At 39.5% G+C, this 18,438-nt stretch overlaps 2 protein-coding genes and 1 long non-coding RNA gene across 3 annotated transcripts in view; 2 read left to right on the top strand and 1 right to left on the bottom strand.

Moving 5' to 3' along the window:
• Nucleotides 1–2,756: 2,756 nt before the first annotated feature.
• Nucleotides 2,757–12,966, bottom strand: BPNT1 (3'(2'), 5'-bisphosphate nucleotidase 1). The gene is made up of 9 exons (XM_014950651.1): nt 12,650–12,966; nt 9,726–9,850; nt 8,900–9,004; nt 8,537–8,644; nt 7,987–8,035; nt 6,926–7,017; nt 5,690–5,887; nt 4,731–4,836; nt 2,757–3,397 (listed from the first exon to the last, which is right to left on the bottom strand). Exons 2-9 carry the CDS (start codon nt 9,840–9,842, stop codon nt 3,249–3,251), a joined length of 924 nt encoding a protein of 307 aa, XP_014806137.1. The 5' UTR covers nt 9,843–9,850; nt 12,650–12,966; the 3' UTR covers nt 2,757–3,248.
• LOC106893055 lies at nt 3,605–11,498 on the top strand. The gene is made up of 5 exons (XR_001412987.1): nt 3,605–3,741; nt 5,445–5,598; nt 9,782–9,899; nt 10,525–10,708; nt 10,784–11,498. It is a non-coding gene; the product is annotated as an uncharacterized LOC106893055 (long non-coding RNA).
• Nucleotides 12,967–13,063: 97 nt separating the features above from the next.
• The window catches only part of IARS2 (isoleucyl-tRNA synthetase 2, mitochondrial), a 28,803-nt gene continuing 23,428 nt past the window's right edge, over nt 13,064–18,438 (top strand). Inside the window, exons 1-8 of the mRNA XM_014950650.1 lie at nt 13,064–13,343; nt 13,782–13,904; nt 14,988–15,144; nt 16,227–16,375; nt 16,467–16,516; nt 16,615–16,724; nt 16,810–16,900; nt 17,285–17,400. Of these exons, the coding sequence (XP_014806136.1) occupies nt 13,113–13,343; nt 13,782–13,904; nt 14,988–15,144; nt 16,227–16,375; nt 16,467–16,516; nt 16,615–16,724; nt 16,810–16,900; nt 17,285–17,400 (1,027 nt within the window). The 5' untranslated portion in view covers nt 13,064–13,112. The remainder of the gene's footprint in view (nt 13,344–13,781; nt 13,905–14,987; nt 15,145–16,226; nt 16,376–16,466; nt 16,517–16,614; nt 16,725–16,809; nt 16,901–17,284; nt 17,401–18,438) is intronic.

Raw genomic sequence — 18,438 nt, 5'->3', positions numbered from 1 at the left:
CAAGGAGAGGGGCGGGGCGGGCGGCAGCGCCAGCTCCTCAAGGCCCAGCTGGGCAGGCACCGCCCCCACGCCCCTCCCAACGCCGGCCGCGGGGCGGGGCCGCGCGCGTCACTTCCGGCGGGAGGCGCTTTGAGGGCGGTGCGTGAGGCGGGAGGGTCGATGTCGCCGGTCTCTGTGGCGGTGGCCGCGGCCCTGAGCCCGCCAGGAGGCGGCGGTGAGGTCGGAGCCGGGCGGGAGGTGACCAGCGGTGCGCAGGGCTCCCCTTGGCCGGCTGGGAGCCCGCCCGCAGTAGGTGAAGCTCTAGGGCAAACCGCCCTGGAGGGCTGGTGGGTGGAGGCCGGTGGTTGTGGGGGGGCTGCCCTGCCCCTCAGCGCTCCCATGGCCTCAGTGGGGCTGGAGCTTCTCACAGCCGCTCATTCTGTGATTCTGTGATCAGTCAGAGCCTTCCCCACAGCTTAGTAGGAGTTAAGTGTAAAAATTCCTGAGCTATACGTCTGGCAGCAGCCGTAGAGGTAGCTTCAGTTCCTTTTCTGTACATAATGATGTACACAAAACAGCACAAGATATACCGACACATTTGAGGGTGGTGGTTTAACCCATCTGTTTTTGTTGAATTGTTACTTCTTGTATTCCACGCACACATGGATTTTGCAGTGGGCCAAACTAGTCTTGGAATGAATTACAAAAATACTGCGTCAGCAGTTTTTCAGAGGAGATGCTCAAGTTCACATTGTTGCAAGGACAATGCGGTTTTTTGTTTTTTTTTTTTTTTTTTTTCTCTTCAGTCTATTTTATAGATAGTACTATGGCACCTAATGTGCTAGCAGAGAAATTATCAAATGCTTGATTGGTGGACCGGAGCTGGTTTGTGCAGAGGGCGTGGTGGTACAGCCAGGGCATGACTGCACCTTACATGCTGGCTTTTATTGTTGGTTCCTGCTGCTGCAGTTTATTTCAAATTTCATAAATATTCTCCTGTGTTAGCAGCTTCAGAGTTTCTGTAAGCATAGAAAGTGGTTCACATCAGGTAGAAGCTGGTGTACGCCATGTGTGTTCTACTCATAGGGAGATAATTTACAGCAGAATTAGAAAGGGGATTATGCTGAGGAAACTGTCCATCATATAGCAAGTTTCAGATTAAAATAGGGTTATAGAAACATAGATGGAGATTACTAACTGGGTTCTGTACCTGACTTTGTATTTTAATGATTACATGGAAAGACTTACTAAGGCTGGCTTTGTGTTGTGTAACTTGTTCTACATTTTATCTTACTGTGTTTTGCGAATTCAAATGCAGATTTTGATGTGAATACTAAAGCATGCATATCCAAGAATACTGCAGAAGGCAAGAATTATGTACAATTGAAGTAGTGAAATTAGATTAATCTTGTACTTGGTACATGATTCAAGCTTCAGTCACAATCAATATGTGGAATGATTAAACTTACAATGGGTCAAAATATGAAGGTGGCTCTAATTAAAGCAGGCTTACATGCTCTTACTAGTCATGCGCTTGAGGAAAGAGAAGAAAAGAGATGAAAAGAGTAGAAGCGTGTGGTGTTCTTACATATGCAGCTTTAATCTGGTCTCTTGACAGCATTATGAACTGGCTGATGCTGATAGTATAAGTGATAATCTTGCTAATTTATCTGTAAATGTTACAATAAGCTGACCTCACTAAGGAGTGAGTTCCTTAGATCCTTTTCCGTGTGTGCACATAGACAGACTGGGAACACTTTAGCAAGAGTTGCCTTGTTGATAACTTTTGGTCTCAACATGTTCCTGCTTGCTGGAAATAGAGCCAGCTTTAAGCTAATGAAGTCATATTGCTGTTACCTTGCTGTAAGGAAAGAATCTAATCTAAGGACTCTAAGCAAATCAGACTTGATAAATACCTTGTGTGATGAAAGGAGAAAGAAATAACTTGAACACACTGTTGAAAACTGCATTTTGAAATTTTCTTCTCTATGCAAACCAGCTTTTTGTATCTTGAAGTTCAATACCACTCTTCTGTCCGCACAGAGAACAGGAAGAAAAGCACAACTATGTTTTGTCTATTGAAACTGGCATCTCTTTGTGGCATGCCTCAGTATGTGTCACATTGTTAGGAAAGGGGAGGCTCTAAGACTCCTTAATTTGAGGGTGAAGTACTTGGGTGACACAATTTGGAGAAAATACAGGGGCCCCACTGGCTCAAGGTACTCCAGGATCCTAAATTCAGCTTGGAGAGACTTAATCTGTTTTGGTTAAGGTTGCCAATACTTTTTGTTCTCTTTTGTATTCAAGTGGACTGAATACTGCTTTCCTAACCCCCACAACTATGGGAAAGCTGACTGAAACAGGCTCTCCAATTTTTAAGTTAATTTTAGGTGATCTTGTCTCTTGCTCTCTCCTAACAAGCCTATGTACCACAGGAAGGGGAGGCAGTAGTGTCAGGTTCCTCAGTTCTTAGGGCTCTTGGAAAGGCACCTGGAGGGTTTTTTTTCTCTAAAAATTTGGACATGAAAAATTTCAGGTTCTGGCATTTCTGTTGTCCGCATGTATGACAAAGTGCCCTAGGATGCCCAAAGTTCTCCAAGATTGAGGTGGCATAGACCAGGATCCAAGATGATCCAGAAACCCCTATTTGAGACATCAGAGGCCCCGCTGGACTGTGTCCTGGCTCCTGCAAAACTTGGACAATCCAACTCACCACACGTAGAAATCTCAGCCATTGCAAAACTAAGTGCAGGTCAACAAATTCAAAGAGTCATTTCTAAGAATCAAAACTGTCAACTTTATAGGAAATAGGCTAATCCATCCAGAAAAATTCTTAGTCCATTTGTATTTACTCAATAAACCGTTGTTGACTACATGCAACAAAAAGCATTGAGCAAGATCCAGTAAACTACTTACTATGATTTTGTGCCCTGAATATTAAGATGATTTTTGGATTGTACTGTAGAGTTTTGGACTGTTAGCAATATATTAAGCACAATCATGAAGAATGAATACTCCTGAAGAACATGGAAAACAACTATTGAAGAAATATGACTGTTTTGATGTTGTCTGCTAAACACAGCAAAACAATCTGATCCAACATATACATAGGGATTCAGTATGTAATTTTTAAATTATTGAACACCTTAATGTAAGAATTCAGTTCAGATTCTGTACAACAAAATTTCAAGCTCAGTTATCTTCTTTCTTTCTTCTTCTCCAAGTTCACTTTTTCAGCCTTCCAGGCCAAGTGAAGATGCTTTACTGCTTTAAGGCACAAGAGATTGTTTAACGCTGTTGGGAATACGACTGGCATAATAGTCATAATTTCTCAAAGTGGCAAGGACCCCAGCTGAATTCATGTGTTTCACTTCCTTGTTATACTGAAATGAATTTCCATGGATATCAGTTATCTTGCCTAAAAAATAAAAAAATAAAAAATAATATTCCAGCAAACAGGATTTGGAGAGAGAATCTATTTTATTAGTAAGTGACGTAACTAAGAAAATAGACAGTCTTTCGGTGCCTGTCTTCAGTTGTGAAATATCTTTGCTCCCAGTTTAAGTGCAACAGTTTCTTACTGACTGAAATGAAATAGCTAATGATTTTATTTTCTTTCAGCAACACCTAGATTCCTTGTGTTTGAAGAAAATGAAAACAACATCTCCCGCCTATGGATTAATTAAAATGCTTCCTGAGTAGTTAATACATTGGTTGATGAGAAGAAGGAAAGAAAAATCCTCAGTACAAGTAAAAGCCAGGGTAAGCCTATACAACAAACTCTTAACATAATATAGAATTACTCCAGCTGGTTTTAAATGAGTTTCTGGAAATCACTTAACGAGAGCACACAGATCTTTATGCAAGCTAATTTAACCACGAAATACCTACATAACAAGGAGGCTAAATACAGCACTGTGCTGCCCCAGATAGGTTGGGTTTTGTGCCTGAACTAACCTGTTTAAAGCTATCCCAGCTGTCAACACTACAGACTGCAGAGGAGTTAAATAATCTCGTTATGAAGCGTGTTATCCTTGCTTGACAGAATTTAGGAGATCAAAACCCCACAATTTTAGCACATGGTGGTGAAAGATCTATCGATGTGAACAGCAGAGAAAGCATAATAATACTACTCAAAATCTTGTCAGTGAGACTTTTCATAATTTCCCTAACCCCTTACCTTACCCCTGTGAAAAGTGAGAAGGCTTATGTTGGCTGGAGTCCACTGATTTTACTGAATTACATGAATGACTCAATTTTAGATTTTGCACATCCAAGGAACAACTGGATAATTTGACCTATTTTTGTTGTTTTAAAGAACTCAATGTCCACATATTATATAATATGTTACTAATAATAAACTGCTATATCCAGTTAGTAGGACAGTGTGATTTTACTGTGAAATAGTAGCCAACAGAAAAAAGCCATTTGTTTTGAAAATATTAAAATTAATATAACTACAATTTTGGAATTTGTCTTTAAATTATATGACAGTTATTGACTATATTAGACAAGGGCAAAACAGATCATGTCATGCTTTCCAGAGCATAATTTGCTACCCCTTTGAAGTTACTCTTTATTTCAAAGTGCTCAAAGCTCCTAGTGAATCGTGACTATTTAAAAATAAATATAAACTGTCATTTTCCTTTTCAAAGACATGTTTTGAATTTTTTTTTTCCTATGAAAAGTATAAATAACTTCTAATTTATGCAGTTTCACTTATCTTGGATTTTTGAATGCTACTAACTTACCTCCCACAGCATGTAGAATAGCTTCAGGTGCACATGTATCCCATTTCTTGCACCCAGGACTGGCAAATACATAAGCAGATGCCTTGCCTTCTATAAGCTGAATGATCTGTTATGAATAGAGAGTAGCAATCATTTAGAAAGGATCTAAGCATTTAGAAACGGGTGAAAACAACACCAGGAGACAGTTTATTTTATTTACTTACAGTCAGAAAAGGAACACCAGCCATTTCCTTTCCAATATTACAAGAAATTATGTTAAGATCTACAAAGCTATACTGTATTACCATTCTGCATGATCTATTTCTGATTGTTACAAATACAGTCTATAGGACGAAAATCTGCTTTTAGTTTCAGAAATAAGAATTCCCATTTTGTGCAAGTACTAAGAAAATAAAGTAGAAACTATCTCCATGTTGTCTTGGTGCCATTCTGGGCCTTGCACATGTTGGAGAAAAGAGATTGGAGAGTGGTTTTGACAACCCTGACAAAACTAAGCTTTCAAAACTGCAGCAAATGAGTATTCCCTGTACACAGAGAAGTTTTGCAAAGGAAATATCACTGTGTGCGGCTTTTTTTTATCCTTTCATATGTGCTGATAGATAGTTGGAACAAAAACTGCATTGACATGAACAGGAGGAAATGCCTAATAATTGTAATTAAACTGAATTCCCATTTAGTCATTCTGGTCTTATAACTTTTTATTTTCTCCCCTAGAAAGACCATACTGGGGAAGATGGACTTCAGCCATGACCAGTACAGCCACTGTTACAAATATACCTGTACCAAATTCTTTCTGCCTCACAGCAGACTGAATGCTAGGAAGAGAAGTTGTGCTGGGGAAGGAGGAGGATGTCTCCTGTACACTCATGTAAGTAAGCAAATGATTTCTTTCAAAATTCTTTTTCTTTTTCCGAAGGTACCACTTTCCACTAAACACAAAAGATTTGGAGTTTTCATACCTTGTTTCCTGCCCCTCCAACTCTGATGACAGTGTCTGGGTTCAAGGCACTGATGCAGTCATTTACCAGGGCACTGCTGTGAGAACGAGTGGTAACAACGATGTGTTTCCCAGCAGGTGCTTCTGTGAGCTGAAATCCAAAGGCACCTATGCCCAGGACTCCCCAGATTGTCCTACCCAACACAGCACCAGCTCCTGCCTACAAAAAAGATACACAGGTCCAGATGATAGTCAGTCATAGTGATCAGTATTTAAAGCACAAATGGAGAGCAGTACCGAGAGAAATCTTTGCTTATTAGGGAGTATAATATTAATACTGGGATATCAATTTAAATGTAGCACTTAAAAAGAATTACTCTAGAGCCCTGAGTGAGAAATCAGCTCTCTTTCCCTCCAAGGCAATGACATAATTTTCCATTTTCTTATCTGTGACATTGTGGTGATGCATTATGTCCTGCCTCTAATGACTGGCAAATTAAGATTTGTATTTATCTCCACTTCAGGCACAATCTATAACTGAAAATATCTTCATTGTAATTTTATATGTTTCATCATAGGTACTGCATAGAACATACAGAATGAGCTGATGATATGCATTACATCGGCTCAAAAGCTTTTTCTTTACATTCTAGTGAGTTTTAATTAATCGGACTATACCCTGAGGTTTTTTTACCCCTTATAGATAATACTGAAAAAATCTCCAAACATGTGTAAATGCCTGTAGGTTGGCCATCCTGGACTTGCACCTGAAACCTGGCCTCCTGATACACTCTAGCCCATCTGTCAGTGACAGGTACACTTGGTGTATTTAGGGCCGCAGATATGTGGCAGTTAGTACACATCTCAAGTGCACCTACTGCATGGATTTACTAAAGAATTTCTAGCAAAGATAGCAAAAACACCAATCTGTATTTGTTTTACGGTATGTACTTTATATGTACTGTAGTAATAGGTACAGTATATATGTAATATATGTAGTATATATATAATATATACTATATCAGTGTATTATACACGCCTCAGAATTCAGTATGGCTGTTATTAGGTCCCTGAGATTCAGTTCCTGGAAACCAACATTCAAAATTGTATATATTTAATAACACCAACACCACCTTATATTACAACATTAACTCCACTACACGCTGCTTTTCAATTGAAAGTGTGCCAACAGGAAAAGGCTTAGAAGTGGCAGGTAGAAATCACCTAATGCTTTTAAACAAATCAATGCATTTAATACCTCATAGTTGTAATATGGCTGGTTAATAACTCCTGCTATTGCTTTGCCTCCATAAGCAATTCCAATGAGAACTGTTACGTGGTCAAGGAGACCTGTACAGAAATAATATGAAAGTAGTTATGCTTGAAAAAGAGAAAGTATACATATAAAAAAAACAAACCTTCTATAAAAGTCCACAAATTGATAGGCAGGGTGGTATCTTAAAAATGCAAATAATAATCAGGATTTTCAGGTGTAATAGGTTGGTTGATTTAGTCATTTAGGCTTGAGGCCTGCAAAAAAAATTCCCCAGATAGAATTGTCTTAATAGACCTATGTCATAATTAACACATAATGAGGAAGAAGTTTAAAGATACCAATAAATAGCAGTATATGATGACATTCTATAATTGTGAATTCTTTAATAGTATTCAAAACTAGCAATTTGTTGTCAGTCACATCTCTTTCACTGAAAAAGGGCTTGGGGAGAGGGGGTAAGGAAGAGGAACCTGCCTAAAAGATTTTACAGTAATCAACTAAAAATGCAACAGAAGCCTAAAGTCAGGTTTCAGCATATTGGGTTTGGAGGTTTGTTTTTTTTTTTTTCTTTTTTCCCTTTCTTCATTTTAGGGTCATTTTCTATGAACACAAATCAGGCTTTGCTGAAAACAGTTTCTTCCCTTAACTGAAAAATTATGAGTTGCAGGGAGATGTTGTTTTATTTTGAAAGGGTTACAAATACAGCTGTGGTATTTGGTTTGTTTGAAGAGGAGGATGTAAATATAATTGAGCATATTCCTGTGCAAATGGGAGATTTAGTCCCTCAATTCAAAGTATATATGAAATTATAAGTTTGATTACTGTCAGGTTTTCTTAAGCTTTTAGTCAAAGGCAGCCTTTTCCTCCCTGAAATGATAAAAACCAGTGGGCACTCAGTAGCTCATGATTAAAAAAATTCCAGAGAATTCAAAAAGTACAGAAACAACATCAGCCTTATGAAACAATGTCATATGTAACTTCTATCATAAAACTGTCTATATGTACATGCTACTTTTAAATCAGTAGAATTAAGAGAAGCCAACCTTCAGTGTACTCCTTGGTTCCATCCAAAGGATCAACCCATATTACAAGCTTTAAAAATAAAAAATAAAGAAAATTGACAAACACAAATAGTATAAATTACCATTAAAAGCATATATTCTACTTTAGTGCTTTTATTTAAACAGTAAGGAAATAAAGAGATTAAAATTTTTAACACTATGATATGACTGAAGCCTACACTAGTATTTTACAACAAAGAAGCTTAAAAACTGACTAGAACGTCTCAGCAAGTATCTTAATAGAGGTACAAAGGCTTAAGCTGAACATGGTACATTACTTTCTTATGTCCAAAGTAGATTCCTTCCAAGTTAACTTGAATCACAAGTTGTAAGAAGCAAATTTCCATTTCATATTATTGCACACAGGGACATGCAGCATTTCCAGCTCTGGAGGTGTGATTCTCATGACATTTCAGTTTTCAAACAGAGAAAAATTGGCAACATTAAAATAACCTTTTTTTAAATACATTCTTAGCTAAAATCAGTAAGTAAGATAGTGTAAAAAGACATACGTATAACATTACCACATTACCTCTTCCTCTTTAATTCCTGCATACTGAGCAGGACAAGTTTTCTTCAGTATTTCTTCACAGTGGCCATCTTCAATTAATTCCTCAGTTACCTCATCAGCGGACAGTTCCTAACAAAAGGATTCTTAGAATTATTAGGAAAAGGTGTTGGACTCACTTCAATTTTTCTTAGAACTGTAAATTTGCTTGCAGCTTATTTGACAAAGTCTATGCAATTGAAAGATGAAATGGGATGGAAATATGTAGTTGTTTTTTTTTTTTTAACAAAAAAAAGGCACATGACTTCCTAAAACCTGCCAAAGCAAATTCCGCTGCAAGTTATTAAGCAAGTTAAATTGTTAGTATGAAATAAACTAGGTACTTACTTCTTCTCCTATGATTGTCACCTTGGGAAACTTCCGTGCCAGGGAAGCACAAATGCTCATTTGTACCAGTCGGTCAGCTTTGGTCTGCAGGTCATTGGCTCCGGTCTGTCAGATAGGAATTTGTTTATTTCCAAAGAAACAAGAAGAAAACAAAAACAAAACAAAAAAAAAACAAACAAAAAGCCAGTACAATGTCCCACATGTCACTCTGAATACCTATGCTGTAATACAAAAGAAGTCTAATTTGATACATCTTCAACCTAGTAAGTGATTTTGATAGAGGCAGGCTACAAACTGAAAGCAGAAGAGTTTCCCTGTAGGCCCCAGAGCTAAGATAGACTGGTACAATATTAGAACAATATTTACATGCTGTGTTGTTCTCATGTACTGCTGCAGTTGTGCTGAATACATATTTGTGTAAATACTACACTATGTACAGAAAAAATTAATAACAGTATGGACCCAGATATAATAGAAGAAGAGGTAAAAGCAAAAATCAAGATGTTAACAGAAAAAAAAATATTTTAAGGCTCACTGGAGACACATGGCATCTTAGAAAAGAGGAGAAATACAGCAAAGGTGTTAGTAAAAGGTGGTTTAAAGGTCCAATTAACTTAGCTTGTTTAAAAAATAATAATGGAAACAATTCTGATGTATAAACTTCTAAATAGTGAATGGCTTTTTCAATGCTTTAATAAGGAATACTTCTTGTATCAGAGAGGTGAGGACTGTATTTCCTTCCCCGGTGGCTAATCTTCAGAAGTATACCACTTTGACCTATATCTAATTCAGCATTAGTAAGAGAAATTATATTGGAACAAAGTACCTTCTCCACTATCCCCAGATCTCCTGCAGCCATTACATTTCTAACAATTGTTGCAGCTTTTTCCGCGACAGAGTATGCAGAGGCGACCACGCGCATGAGTAGAGCTGGAGAAGCCATTCTGAGTGCTGAAAAGAAACAAAAAACAAACTTGTACATTTCTCTCTTCAAGAGAAGGTAAGAAGGAAAATATTTTACATAACATTCCAAACAGATACACTTTAAGCAGAGTAGTAAGGGGAAAGCGGGTTACTGGCAGTGAGTAGTAATGAAGTGAGTTTTGCCTTTTTTAAAAATAGAGTTAAGAAACACAGAGATATAAAGCTACTTTAGACAAGATTTTTTCAAATATCCATGCTCTGACAGTGAACCTAATTCCCCTCACTGGAGAATTTAATTTTATTTAACCTGGCATTAGAGAACTGCAGAAGCTCTTTACCATAAATGTTAAGAAAAACTGTAGTCTACACAGAGTACTCATTTTTTGTACAATTTGAACATAAGTTGATTTTTTTTCAGAACTGAACCTACAGAGTTGGTTTGTGTCCAGACTCAAGTACAAAGCTACCAGACAGGATGATGAGAGCAACTTTACTTACTATTTTTATTTGTTTAAATATAAAATAAGCTTTTGCAGATGGCCTAACTGTGGACACAAGACAGCCCAATGATAGGTAGATACTGCAAACACTGCACTTGCATGCGAATGTCTGTTATCTAAATTTTACCCTCCTTTCTGTATTTCTTTGGCTTTTCTTGATTTCTTTAAGGAAATCTATTACATTTCCCTTCCTCCCCTCAGCACTGCATGGCCTGATGTTCTTCCCATTGTATCATCTTCTACGTCTGGTCCCCAGCGCACATCAGTGCAGCTCACTGTGCCTTCAGTTCCCAAGGAGAAGAATAACATATCACTCTTGCAAAAGGCTGGCGATCATCCATTCCTCCCAGCTTTTCTCTGCCTCAGGAGAAAGAAGTATTGCTAAGTATGCCGTATTCTTTAAAATGCAGTGGTAATGGCTTTTTATATTTTTCCTGATAGTTTTTCTCTGTCTGTGTAGATCGCGTGCTCCCTGACAATCAGTATTCAAGTATTGACGAAGTGGCAACAGGTCATTACAAAATACCTTTCCTTTCTTGTTTGAGAAATCAACTGGGTAAGTATACTCTAATGAGGTGATAAGGCTGGCTACTGTAGATTGTATTGATGTGACCCTCAGGTGACCTCATCCGTTTACAGCAAAAGCAAACAGCAACATTAGAAATACCAAAGTCCCAAATTTATCTCGTTTAAGAACCTTTTCAGCATTTTAGAAACACTGTATGGGCATCTCTAAAGTGAGAAGATCTCTGAAGCTAGAAGAGCAGAGTGATTGTCTAAGTTAAGTCTAAGTGCAGTTGCTACTGTTAATTATTATTTACTGCTCCTGGAGGGGAGCAAAGTGCTCTGGAGTCCTGTAAATTAGCCAAGGTCCATACCCAAAGCACACATATGGTTTGTCTTAGCCTGGTAATAATGGTTCCAGAGGAAATTTTGGAAACACTACCCATGGGAAAAAGCAACTCTCACATAAATGACAGTCTTAGAGCAAATGTGTCATAACACATGCGAAGACACATACTAATTTAAGTCTATCCCATCATGTGAAACAAGTTAACAAGAAGGAAAATTGAACGTAGTTCATTCCATACTGAAAATATCTGGAATATGAGCATTTTTGAGAGAGGGATTAAAAAAAAAATTAGCATACTAGATGGGAAGTTCAGGTTAAAGAATTGAACTCTGAAGATGGTAATTAAGATTTATAGCTCAGCTTCTCATTCTACATTTGACATTTACTATACATTTGATCCTGCTTCATAAAATGAGGTTAAACCTTACTTAATTGTTTTAAAGGCTTTGTTTATTACATGTTAAGGGCAACAAAGCTGGTGAGAGGTCTGGAGAGTAAGTCTTATGAGGAGAGGCTGGGGGAGCTGGGGTTGTTCAGCTTGGAGAGAAAGGAGACTGAGGGGGGACCTTATCGCTCTCTACAGTTAACTGCAAAGAGGGTGTAGAGAGGTGGGGGTCGGTCTCTTCTCCCAAGTCACAGGTGACAGGACAAGAGGAAATGGCCTCAAGTTGTGCCAGGGGAGGTTCAGATTGGATATGACATTTTTACACTTAAAGGGTTATTAAGCATTGGAATGGACTGCCTGGGGAAGTGGTTGAGGCACCATCCCTGGAGGGATTTAAAAGATGGGTTGACATAGTGGTCAGTGACATGGTTTAGTGATGTTTTTTTATCAGTTAGGTTGATTTTTGGACTAGATGATCTTAAAGGTCCCTTCCAACCTAGACAATTCTACAATTCTATGTTTGCATGAAGTTTCAAAAGCCTCAGAAAACAGTACAGAAATACTATCCTATCCTACATTCGTGAAGCTTGACTCAAGGCGTTTCTTGGGCACATTTTTCTTGGGCATTCTTAAGGCAAACAAGTCCACTTTCTTTCAGTAGCGAACCCACCTGAAACCTCCGAGCAAGGTTTGGTGACGTTGCTACCCCGCTGTGTTTACCCGCAAATTTGTAATTTTACCGGAGGGCAGGAGAAAAACGGGCAGAGCGCACACGCGCCTTTCCATGCAAGCCCTGAACTGCCTTTAGGGCTTCCTCCCCTGAGCTCTTCCAAGCCCAAGGTGACGAAGAGCCCCCTGTTCCTTTACAGGAACCCATTACGGGCTCTCCTCTACCGAAGGCCAAGCCTGTGGCTGCGCCGGGGGAGGAAACCGCCCGGTCCCGCTGCCGTTTACCGGAGGGATAGGGCTGCGCCGCCTCGTTCCACCAAAGCGCTTTGAACCCTTCCTTTTGATTTTGTACTTTTTATTTAAAAAAAAAAACCACAACAAAACAACCCCCCAACAAACAGGCGCGATGGCGAACTCACCCTCCGCAGTCGCGCTCCTCCCTCGGTCTCCCTTGCACCCCGGCGGCCGCCGTTCTCCCTCCCTCTGTCCCCGTCCCAGCCCTCCTCCTGCCGCTCCACTCCCTGGGCGGTGAAGTCACCGAAACCGAAGTCCAAGCCCCCCTCGGCCACCTCCCGCCGCTGCCGCCAGCTCCTCCACCGCACCGCTGACCCGCCGGCGGGTCCGCCCTCGCGCCGCCTTCTTTCAGGAAGAGCCGGCTCCGGTGTCGCCAGGGCGATGCCACCCCCTTTTACAAAATAAGCCCGAAGCGCCTCAAATCCTTCCGGCTCCGGGGCGAGCTGAAGCGCTGCCCTCGCCCGGGCCCGCCCGGAGGAAAACGCGTTGCTGCGCGACGTGTCCCTCCCCGCGGCCCGTCGCCCCGCCGCTTGCCGTAGCTCAGGCGGAAGTGTTTCCTGCACCGCGCGTCGCAGGGGGCCCGTGAGGATGTTTTGGGCCTGGCGGGCGCGGCCACTGGCCCGGCCCGGGCTGCGGGCCCGGACGGGGCTCGCCCGGGGCTGGGCGCGCTCCGCCGCCTCGGAAGCCAACAGCCAGCAGCCCGCGGCGGAGAGCCGGCAGGATTCCCAGTACCGGGACACGGTGCTGCTGCCTCGCAGTAACTTCCCCGCGCAGCTACCGGGGCGGCTGCAGCCCGAGACCGAGGTGGAGACGCAGCAGGTAGCGGGGCCGGGGCTGGCTCGCCCGCGGGGTGCGGTGCCCTGGGGCCGGCGGAGGGGGTTTGTTTTCCGGCCCGCCGTTGCTGCCGCCTCCGTGCGGGCCTGGGCGGGGGCCTGGTCGGGCAGCCGGCGGGAGCCGTCGGGAGAAGGTGAAGGGCTGGGGAGCTTTAGGTGGTTGTTTGTATTTTTAGCTTCTCAAGTTTGCAACGGCCCTCCTGATGGCGGAGAGCCAGAGTGGTGCTGTGAGGCTTAGTATTGTGCCCTTCTCGGGCTTTTTTAGTAGTTTTGAACCGCTAATGTCTTCGGTTTAAGAGTTAGAAAAGTTGACTCTCCATGTTTGTCTGTTTGTTTTCAATATGTGTTTACTATGAAGTCAAAATTCAGACTTTTTGGAAGTGCTGAGGCCTGTGCTGATTCAGGTGTGGTGTTGTCTCTACAGAAGTGTGGTTTCTCGGAGCTGTATTCATGGCAAAGACAAAGGAAAGCAAAGCAGGAATTTTGTCTTCACGATGGACCACCTTATGCCAATGGAGACCCTCATGTTGGCCATGCATTAAATAAAGTAAATATTTTCTTGTTCATACTCTGCTGTTTTGAAGTGGTAAATAATTCCCGTAATGTGCTGTGTGTTCTCCATTCCTATTTAAATCAGTAACACTTCAAAGTGTTTGGTATTTTGGTAGACAGAGCTTTTAAAAAACAAATGACACGGTCACATAGATATGATATGATACCACGGCGTTACAGATACTATACCATGGCATAAATATTGTGTACCAGTATGTGGTACCTATATGCTGAGTGCTCATATATGAGGCTGAATATTTCAGTAAAGAGAGAATTTTTTTTTTTTAAGAGAAATTTCAGCCTTTGCTCCTAAGCAATGTTAAATGCACAGTTTATTCATGTATTGAACTTACCACACATGCACATATGAGTGTATATTTCTATATGTGTATACATAACAGTGTTACTGTAATGCATGGGTGGGATGTGCCTGGCTATTCTTTTATACTTTGAGCATTTTGTAAGTTTGTTATGTTGGATTTATTTTATTTGGGTATCCTCAGTGGAACCACAATGATCAAATGTTGATGGCTTTTAAAATATAAATTTCAGCTTTAAAATAATAATCCTAAATATATTTGGATGTGTTTAGATTCAGTCATGAGAATGACAGTGTTACATATGCTACAAAGTGGAAAAGACTAAAACGTGAGCCACAGCTTCTTACGGTACTAGTGCTAAAGCCTGGCCATCTGAAAATGTGTTGTTTTTTTTTTTATATAAGTAATCATCTAACAAAATATGTCAATGATATGCAGTAGGCCAACACTGTAGATCCAGCTTAATGTTTTAGAAATGAGAGCAAGTAGGACTTACTCACTTCAAGTCTTGCAAGTTTATAAACTGCATCTTTCAGTTCTAGTGAATATGAATTCCTTTGGTCAGAGGTCCTTTGAGGTTCTGCTAAAATACAAAATGATGGACAAGAAAAATCACAAATGCAGTATCTTAAAAGGCTGCATTATAAATTTTCATTTATAGATGTGTGTGTGTCTTTTTCATGAGAGTAACTTAGCTAATAATATAGCTATTCCACATGGGGGAGCTAAAGTGATAACAGACCCTTGTGTCTTTTCAGATTTTGAAAGACATCACTAATCGTTTCTACATGATGAGAGGTTGTAAGGTGCATTATGTGCCAGGATGGGATTGTCATGGGTTGCCAATTGAGTTGAAGGCGTTGTCAGAAGTCAAAGGAGCTGAAAATCTTTCACCAATGGAAATTCGACAGAGAGGTAGATTACTGTTTGCAATGTCTTTATAGAAAATGTTGGCTTACGTATTTGCACATCGTATTTTGTATTTTATGCTTTATATATAGCTTTTATACTTTATTGTGGGCTTTTATATTTGCTGCCGATGACGTTTGCTATGATCACTCTGCATATTTGCCAAGCAGATTGAGTACAGTGTAATCTTATGAAATGGGATAATTGAACACAGGCTTAACTTGTTGCTGTAATGAACACACATAGCATTGACCACAGGTTTGAAAAAACAGGAGGAGTGCAGAGGATTTGGATTTCTGCTTTGCTTAACTGTGTAGTGGCATGAAACTGTTATTTATCAGATCACCGTACTTTTGGTTTTTGAAAACTGAATTTAATAAGGAACTAAATAGACATATGTGAAAAACAGGCTTCATCAGGACAGCTTGGCTCAGTGTCGTAAATAGGAATGTATTTGTTGACTGTGGTTTTAACAATACCACAAAAGCACTTTCAGAGAAAGTTAGTCTGTATTATATGGTAACGTTTTTGAGGAAATAATTTCAATTACCGTATATGTTGAAAGACATCAACATTCAGATGCAAACCTATTTGTAATGAGCGATTTAAACTGCTTTAGCTTGAAATTGCAGCAATGAAATGGGCTAACTTATCTTCAGATATATGTTGCTTTGAAAGTTTGGATCAGGATCACCTCAACAGAGGTGGTTAATTTTCACTCTTATTTATTTTGTGTTATTTGAGAACACACTTTGAGAAATTGTTCTTCATAACTAAATCTGCCCTTTTTTTCCCCCCTTCTTCCTTAAAAAGAACATTTATATTTCAAAGATAAGTGCTGTATGTCCCCGTATTAGTCCAAACAATGCCACACCTGGATCTTTTTACTCTTTGCAATTACTTTAGGTAGCTAAATCTCTGAAATATGTATATTTTTGGAGTGATAATAATCTATTTAATCCACATTAGTAATAGTTTCAATCTGTTCAGTTCAGGCTTTTCTGAAAAACATTAATAGCATATTTTAAATGGTATTATGTTGATCTTAGTGGGTTAAGCCATATGCTTAATGGAATTATTCCCTTCAGCCAGAGAATTTGCAGAAAGAGCAATTGAGAAACAGAAATCCGCCTTCATTCGTTGGGGTGTAATGGCAGATTGGGCTAACTGCTACTGTACGTTTGATCCAAAGTATGAAGCAAACCAGCTGAGAGTCTTCTATAAAATGTATGATAAGGTATGTTGAACTTCTCTTGAAGTGTGTTTTGATATGTCATGATTCTTCGATTCTCCTAACTCTCTTCCCCCCCTGCCTTCCTTTCCTTTAGGGTTACATTTATCAGGACTATAAACCTGTGTTCTGGTCCCCTTCGTCAAAGTAAGAGTCAACTTACTATTTAATCTTTGAAATTTTAGCAACAATATCAATAGCTTTTCATGTTCAAGTGTGCTAACTTAAGATTGGTATCTACCCAGAACAGCCTTGGCTGAAGCAGAGCTTGAATACAACGAGCAGCATGTCAGTCGATCTGTGTATATGAAATTTCCCCTCTTAAAGTCACCACCTAAGCTGACTTCTGTGATAGGTATGACTTCTGTATCGATTTTAAGACCATTAGCTTTTATTTTTGTTATAATTGTGAGTAAAGTACTTCTCATTTGCATCTGTAGATGGATCAGCCCCTGCAAGTGTGCTGGTCTGGACCACGCAGCCTTGGACTGTGCCATCCAATCAAGCAGTTTGTTACATGCCAGATTCAGAGTATGTGTCTCTTTGGCTTGGTTCAGTGATCTGCATTAGTGCTTATCAATATTTATAAGCAAAGTTAAAAAGTCCTGGGTGGACTAGCATTACATTTTATTTAAGCCATCTTTTTTGTGTTTTGGTTTTTTTTGAGTGACTCGATTGTAAGCTTTGTTCTGTATCTCTGTTACTATATTTATTTCTGCTTTCATTTTTTTTTTTTTAAGATACTTCTTCCTAAAGTTACGTTATCTTGAAATTCTTTTGAGATTTAAGAGTGAGTTGGACATGTAGATATTAAACATTTTTTTTGCTGTCTTTTAGAGATGGAGCTTTTAAACAGTTTGTAGCTTTATGGTGTTTACAGTTATTTAGTATCACAAATATATGTTTGCATTGTAGGTATGCAATTGTGAAATGTACAGCTACCGGTGAACGCTTCATTCTGGCTGCAGATAGAGTTGAATCTACAGCTGCTGTTTTGGACACACAGTTTGAGGTTATGTCAACATGCAAAGGTAGGCTTTAATGTTGTTAAGTTGCTTAGAAATCTGCTTGTAGGTGTCTGAAAACTGCTTCTGTTTGGATATATTATTATGTTTATGTTTGGAGAACATGCTTCATTAAAATAAGACAAAGGGGAGCCATAATTTTTACAGACTTTGTATATATTTGAGCTATTTGTAGCTCAAATTTTCATCTGTAGAAGTACTCTTTAAAATCTGGATTCACACTTGCAATACTTAAATGTAGAGTGGAAGTCTGTTCAGTGTGAAAATCTTAATTACGCTGAATGCAGTTTCTGTCTTTCTCATCCCTTGTCGATGAGAACAAGAGGCTAATTACAAGTATGCTTGCTGACTTTCTGATTGCTAAATTCTATGAACACTATTGAAATTGCCTAGTGTGGCAGAATAGGCAGTGCTATCAGGTGCTGTTGTCATTTCATGGTAATTTCCAAGTTTTTCATTGCTAATATGTGTCTTAAGTCTTTACCATAACCATGAAGACTACTGAGGTATTGTAGAAGAATGTTGTCCATACGGACAAACTAAAGCAGTTAAAATTGCATCCTAACAAACTGCATAATGATATTTCTTAATAGACAGATTTCCAATTTAGTGTCATGAATTGGGATTTAATGTATCACCTCTGAACTTTATTCATTTGCCTTTATCAGTGATTCAGTGCTGGATATGTGTGTATCTAAAGGAGGTGAGAAACCTGTTCCTATGTGACTTTTTCTGTTTCTGCGTCATAATCTTGTTTTACCTAATGGTAAGATTACCTGGCGGTGTTCTCGCAGGTTCTACCTTCTTGAATCACGTGATTTGCAGATAATATGCAACAGCAGAGTTGGACTTTCTTTAAAATAAATTTAATATTATAGAATCATAGAATCATAGAATATTAGAAGCTGTTCTTTTAATCTTCCCATGTATGAAGTTATGTTACATTTCTTACATTTCTATATTTGTTTGCCTAATTGACAGCAGTTCCTAAAAATGTTCCTTCTGAGAAAGCATTCAATGAAGGTCATTTTGTCATATGAAGCT

Source organism: Calidris pugnax, unplaced genomic scaffold (genome assembly GCF_001431845.1).
Source record: "Calidris pugnax isolate Ruff unplaced genomic scaffold, ASM143184v1 scaffold24, whole genome shotgun sequence".
In the NCBI taxonomy this organism is placed as follows: Eukaryota; Metazoa; Chordata; class Aves; order Charadriiformes; family Scolopacidae; genus Calidris; species Calidris pugnax.
This window is presented reverse-complemented; position numbering and strand designations above follow the sequence as displayed.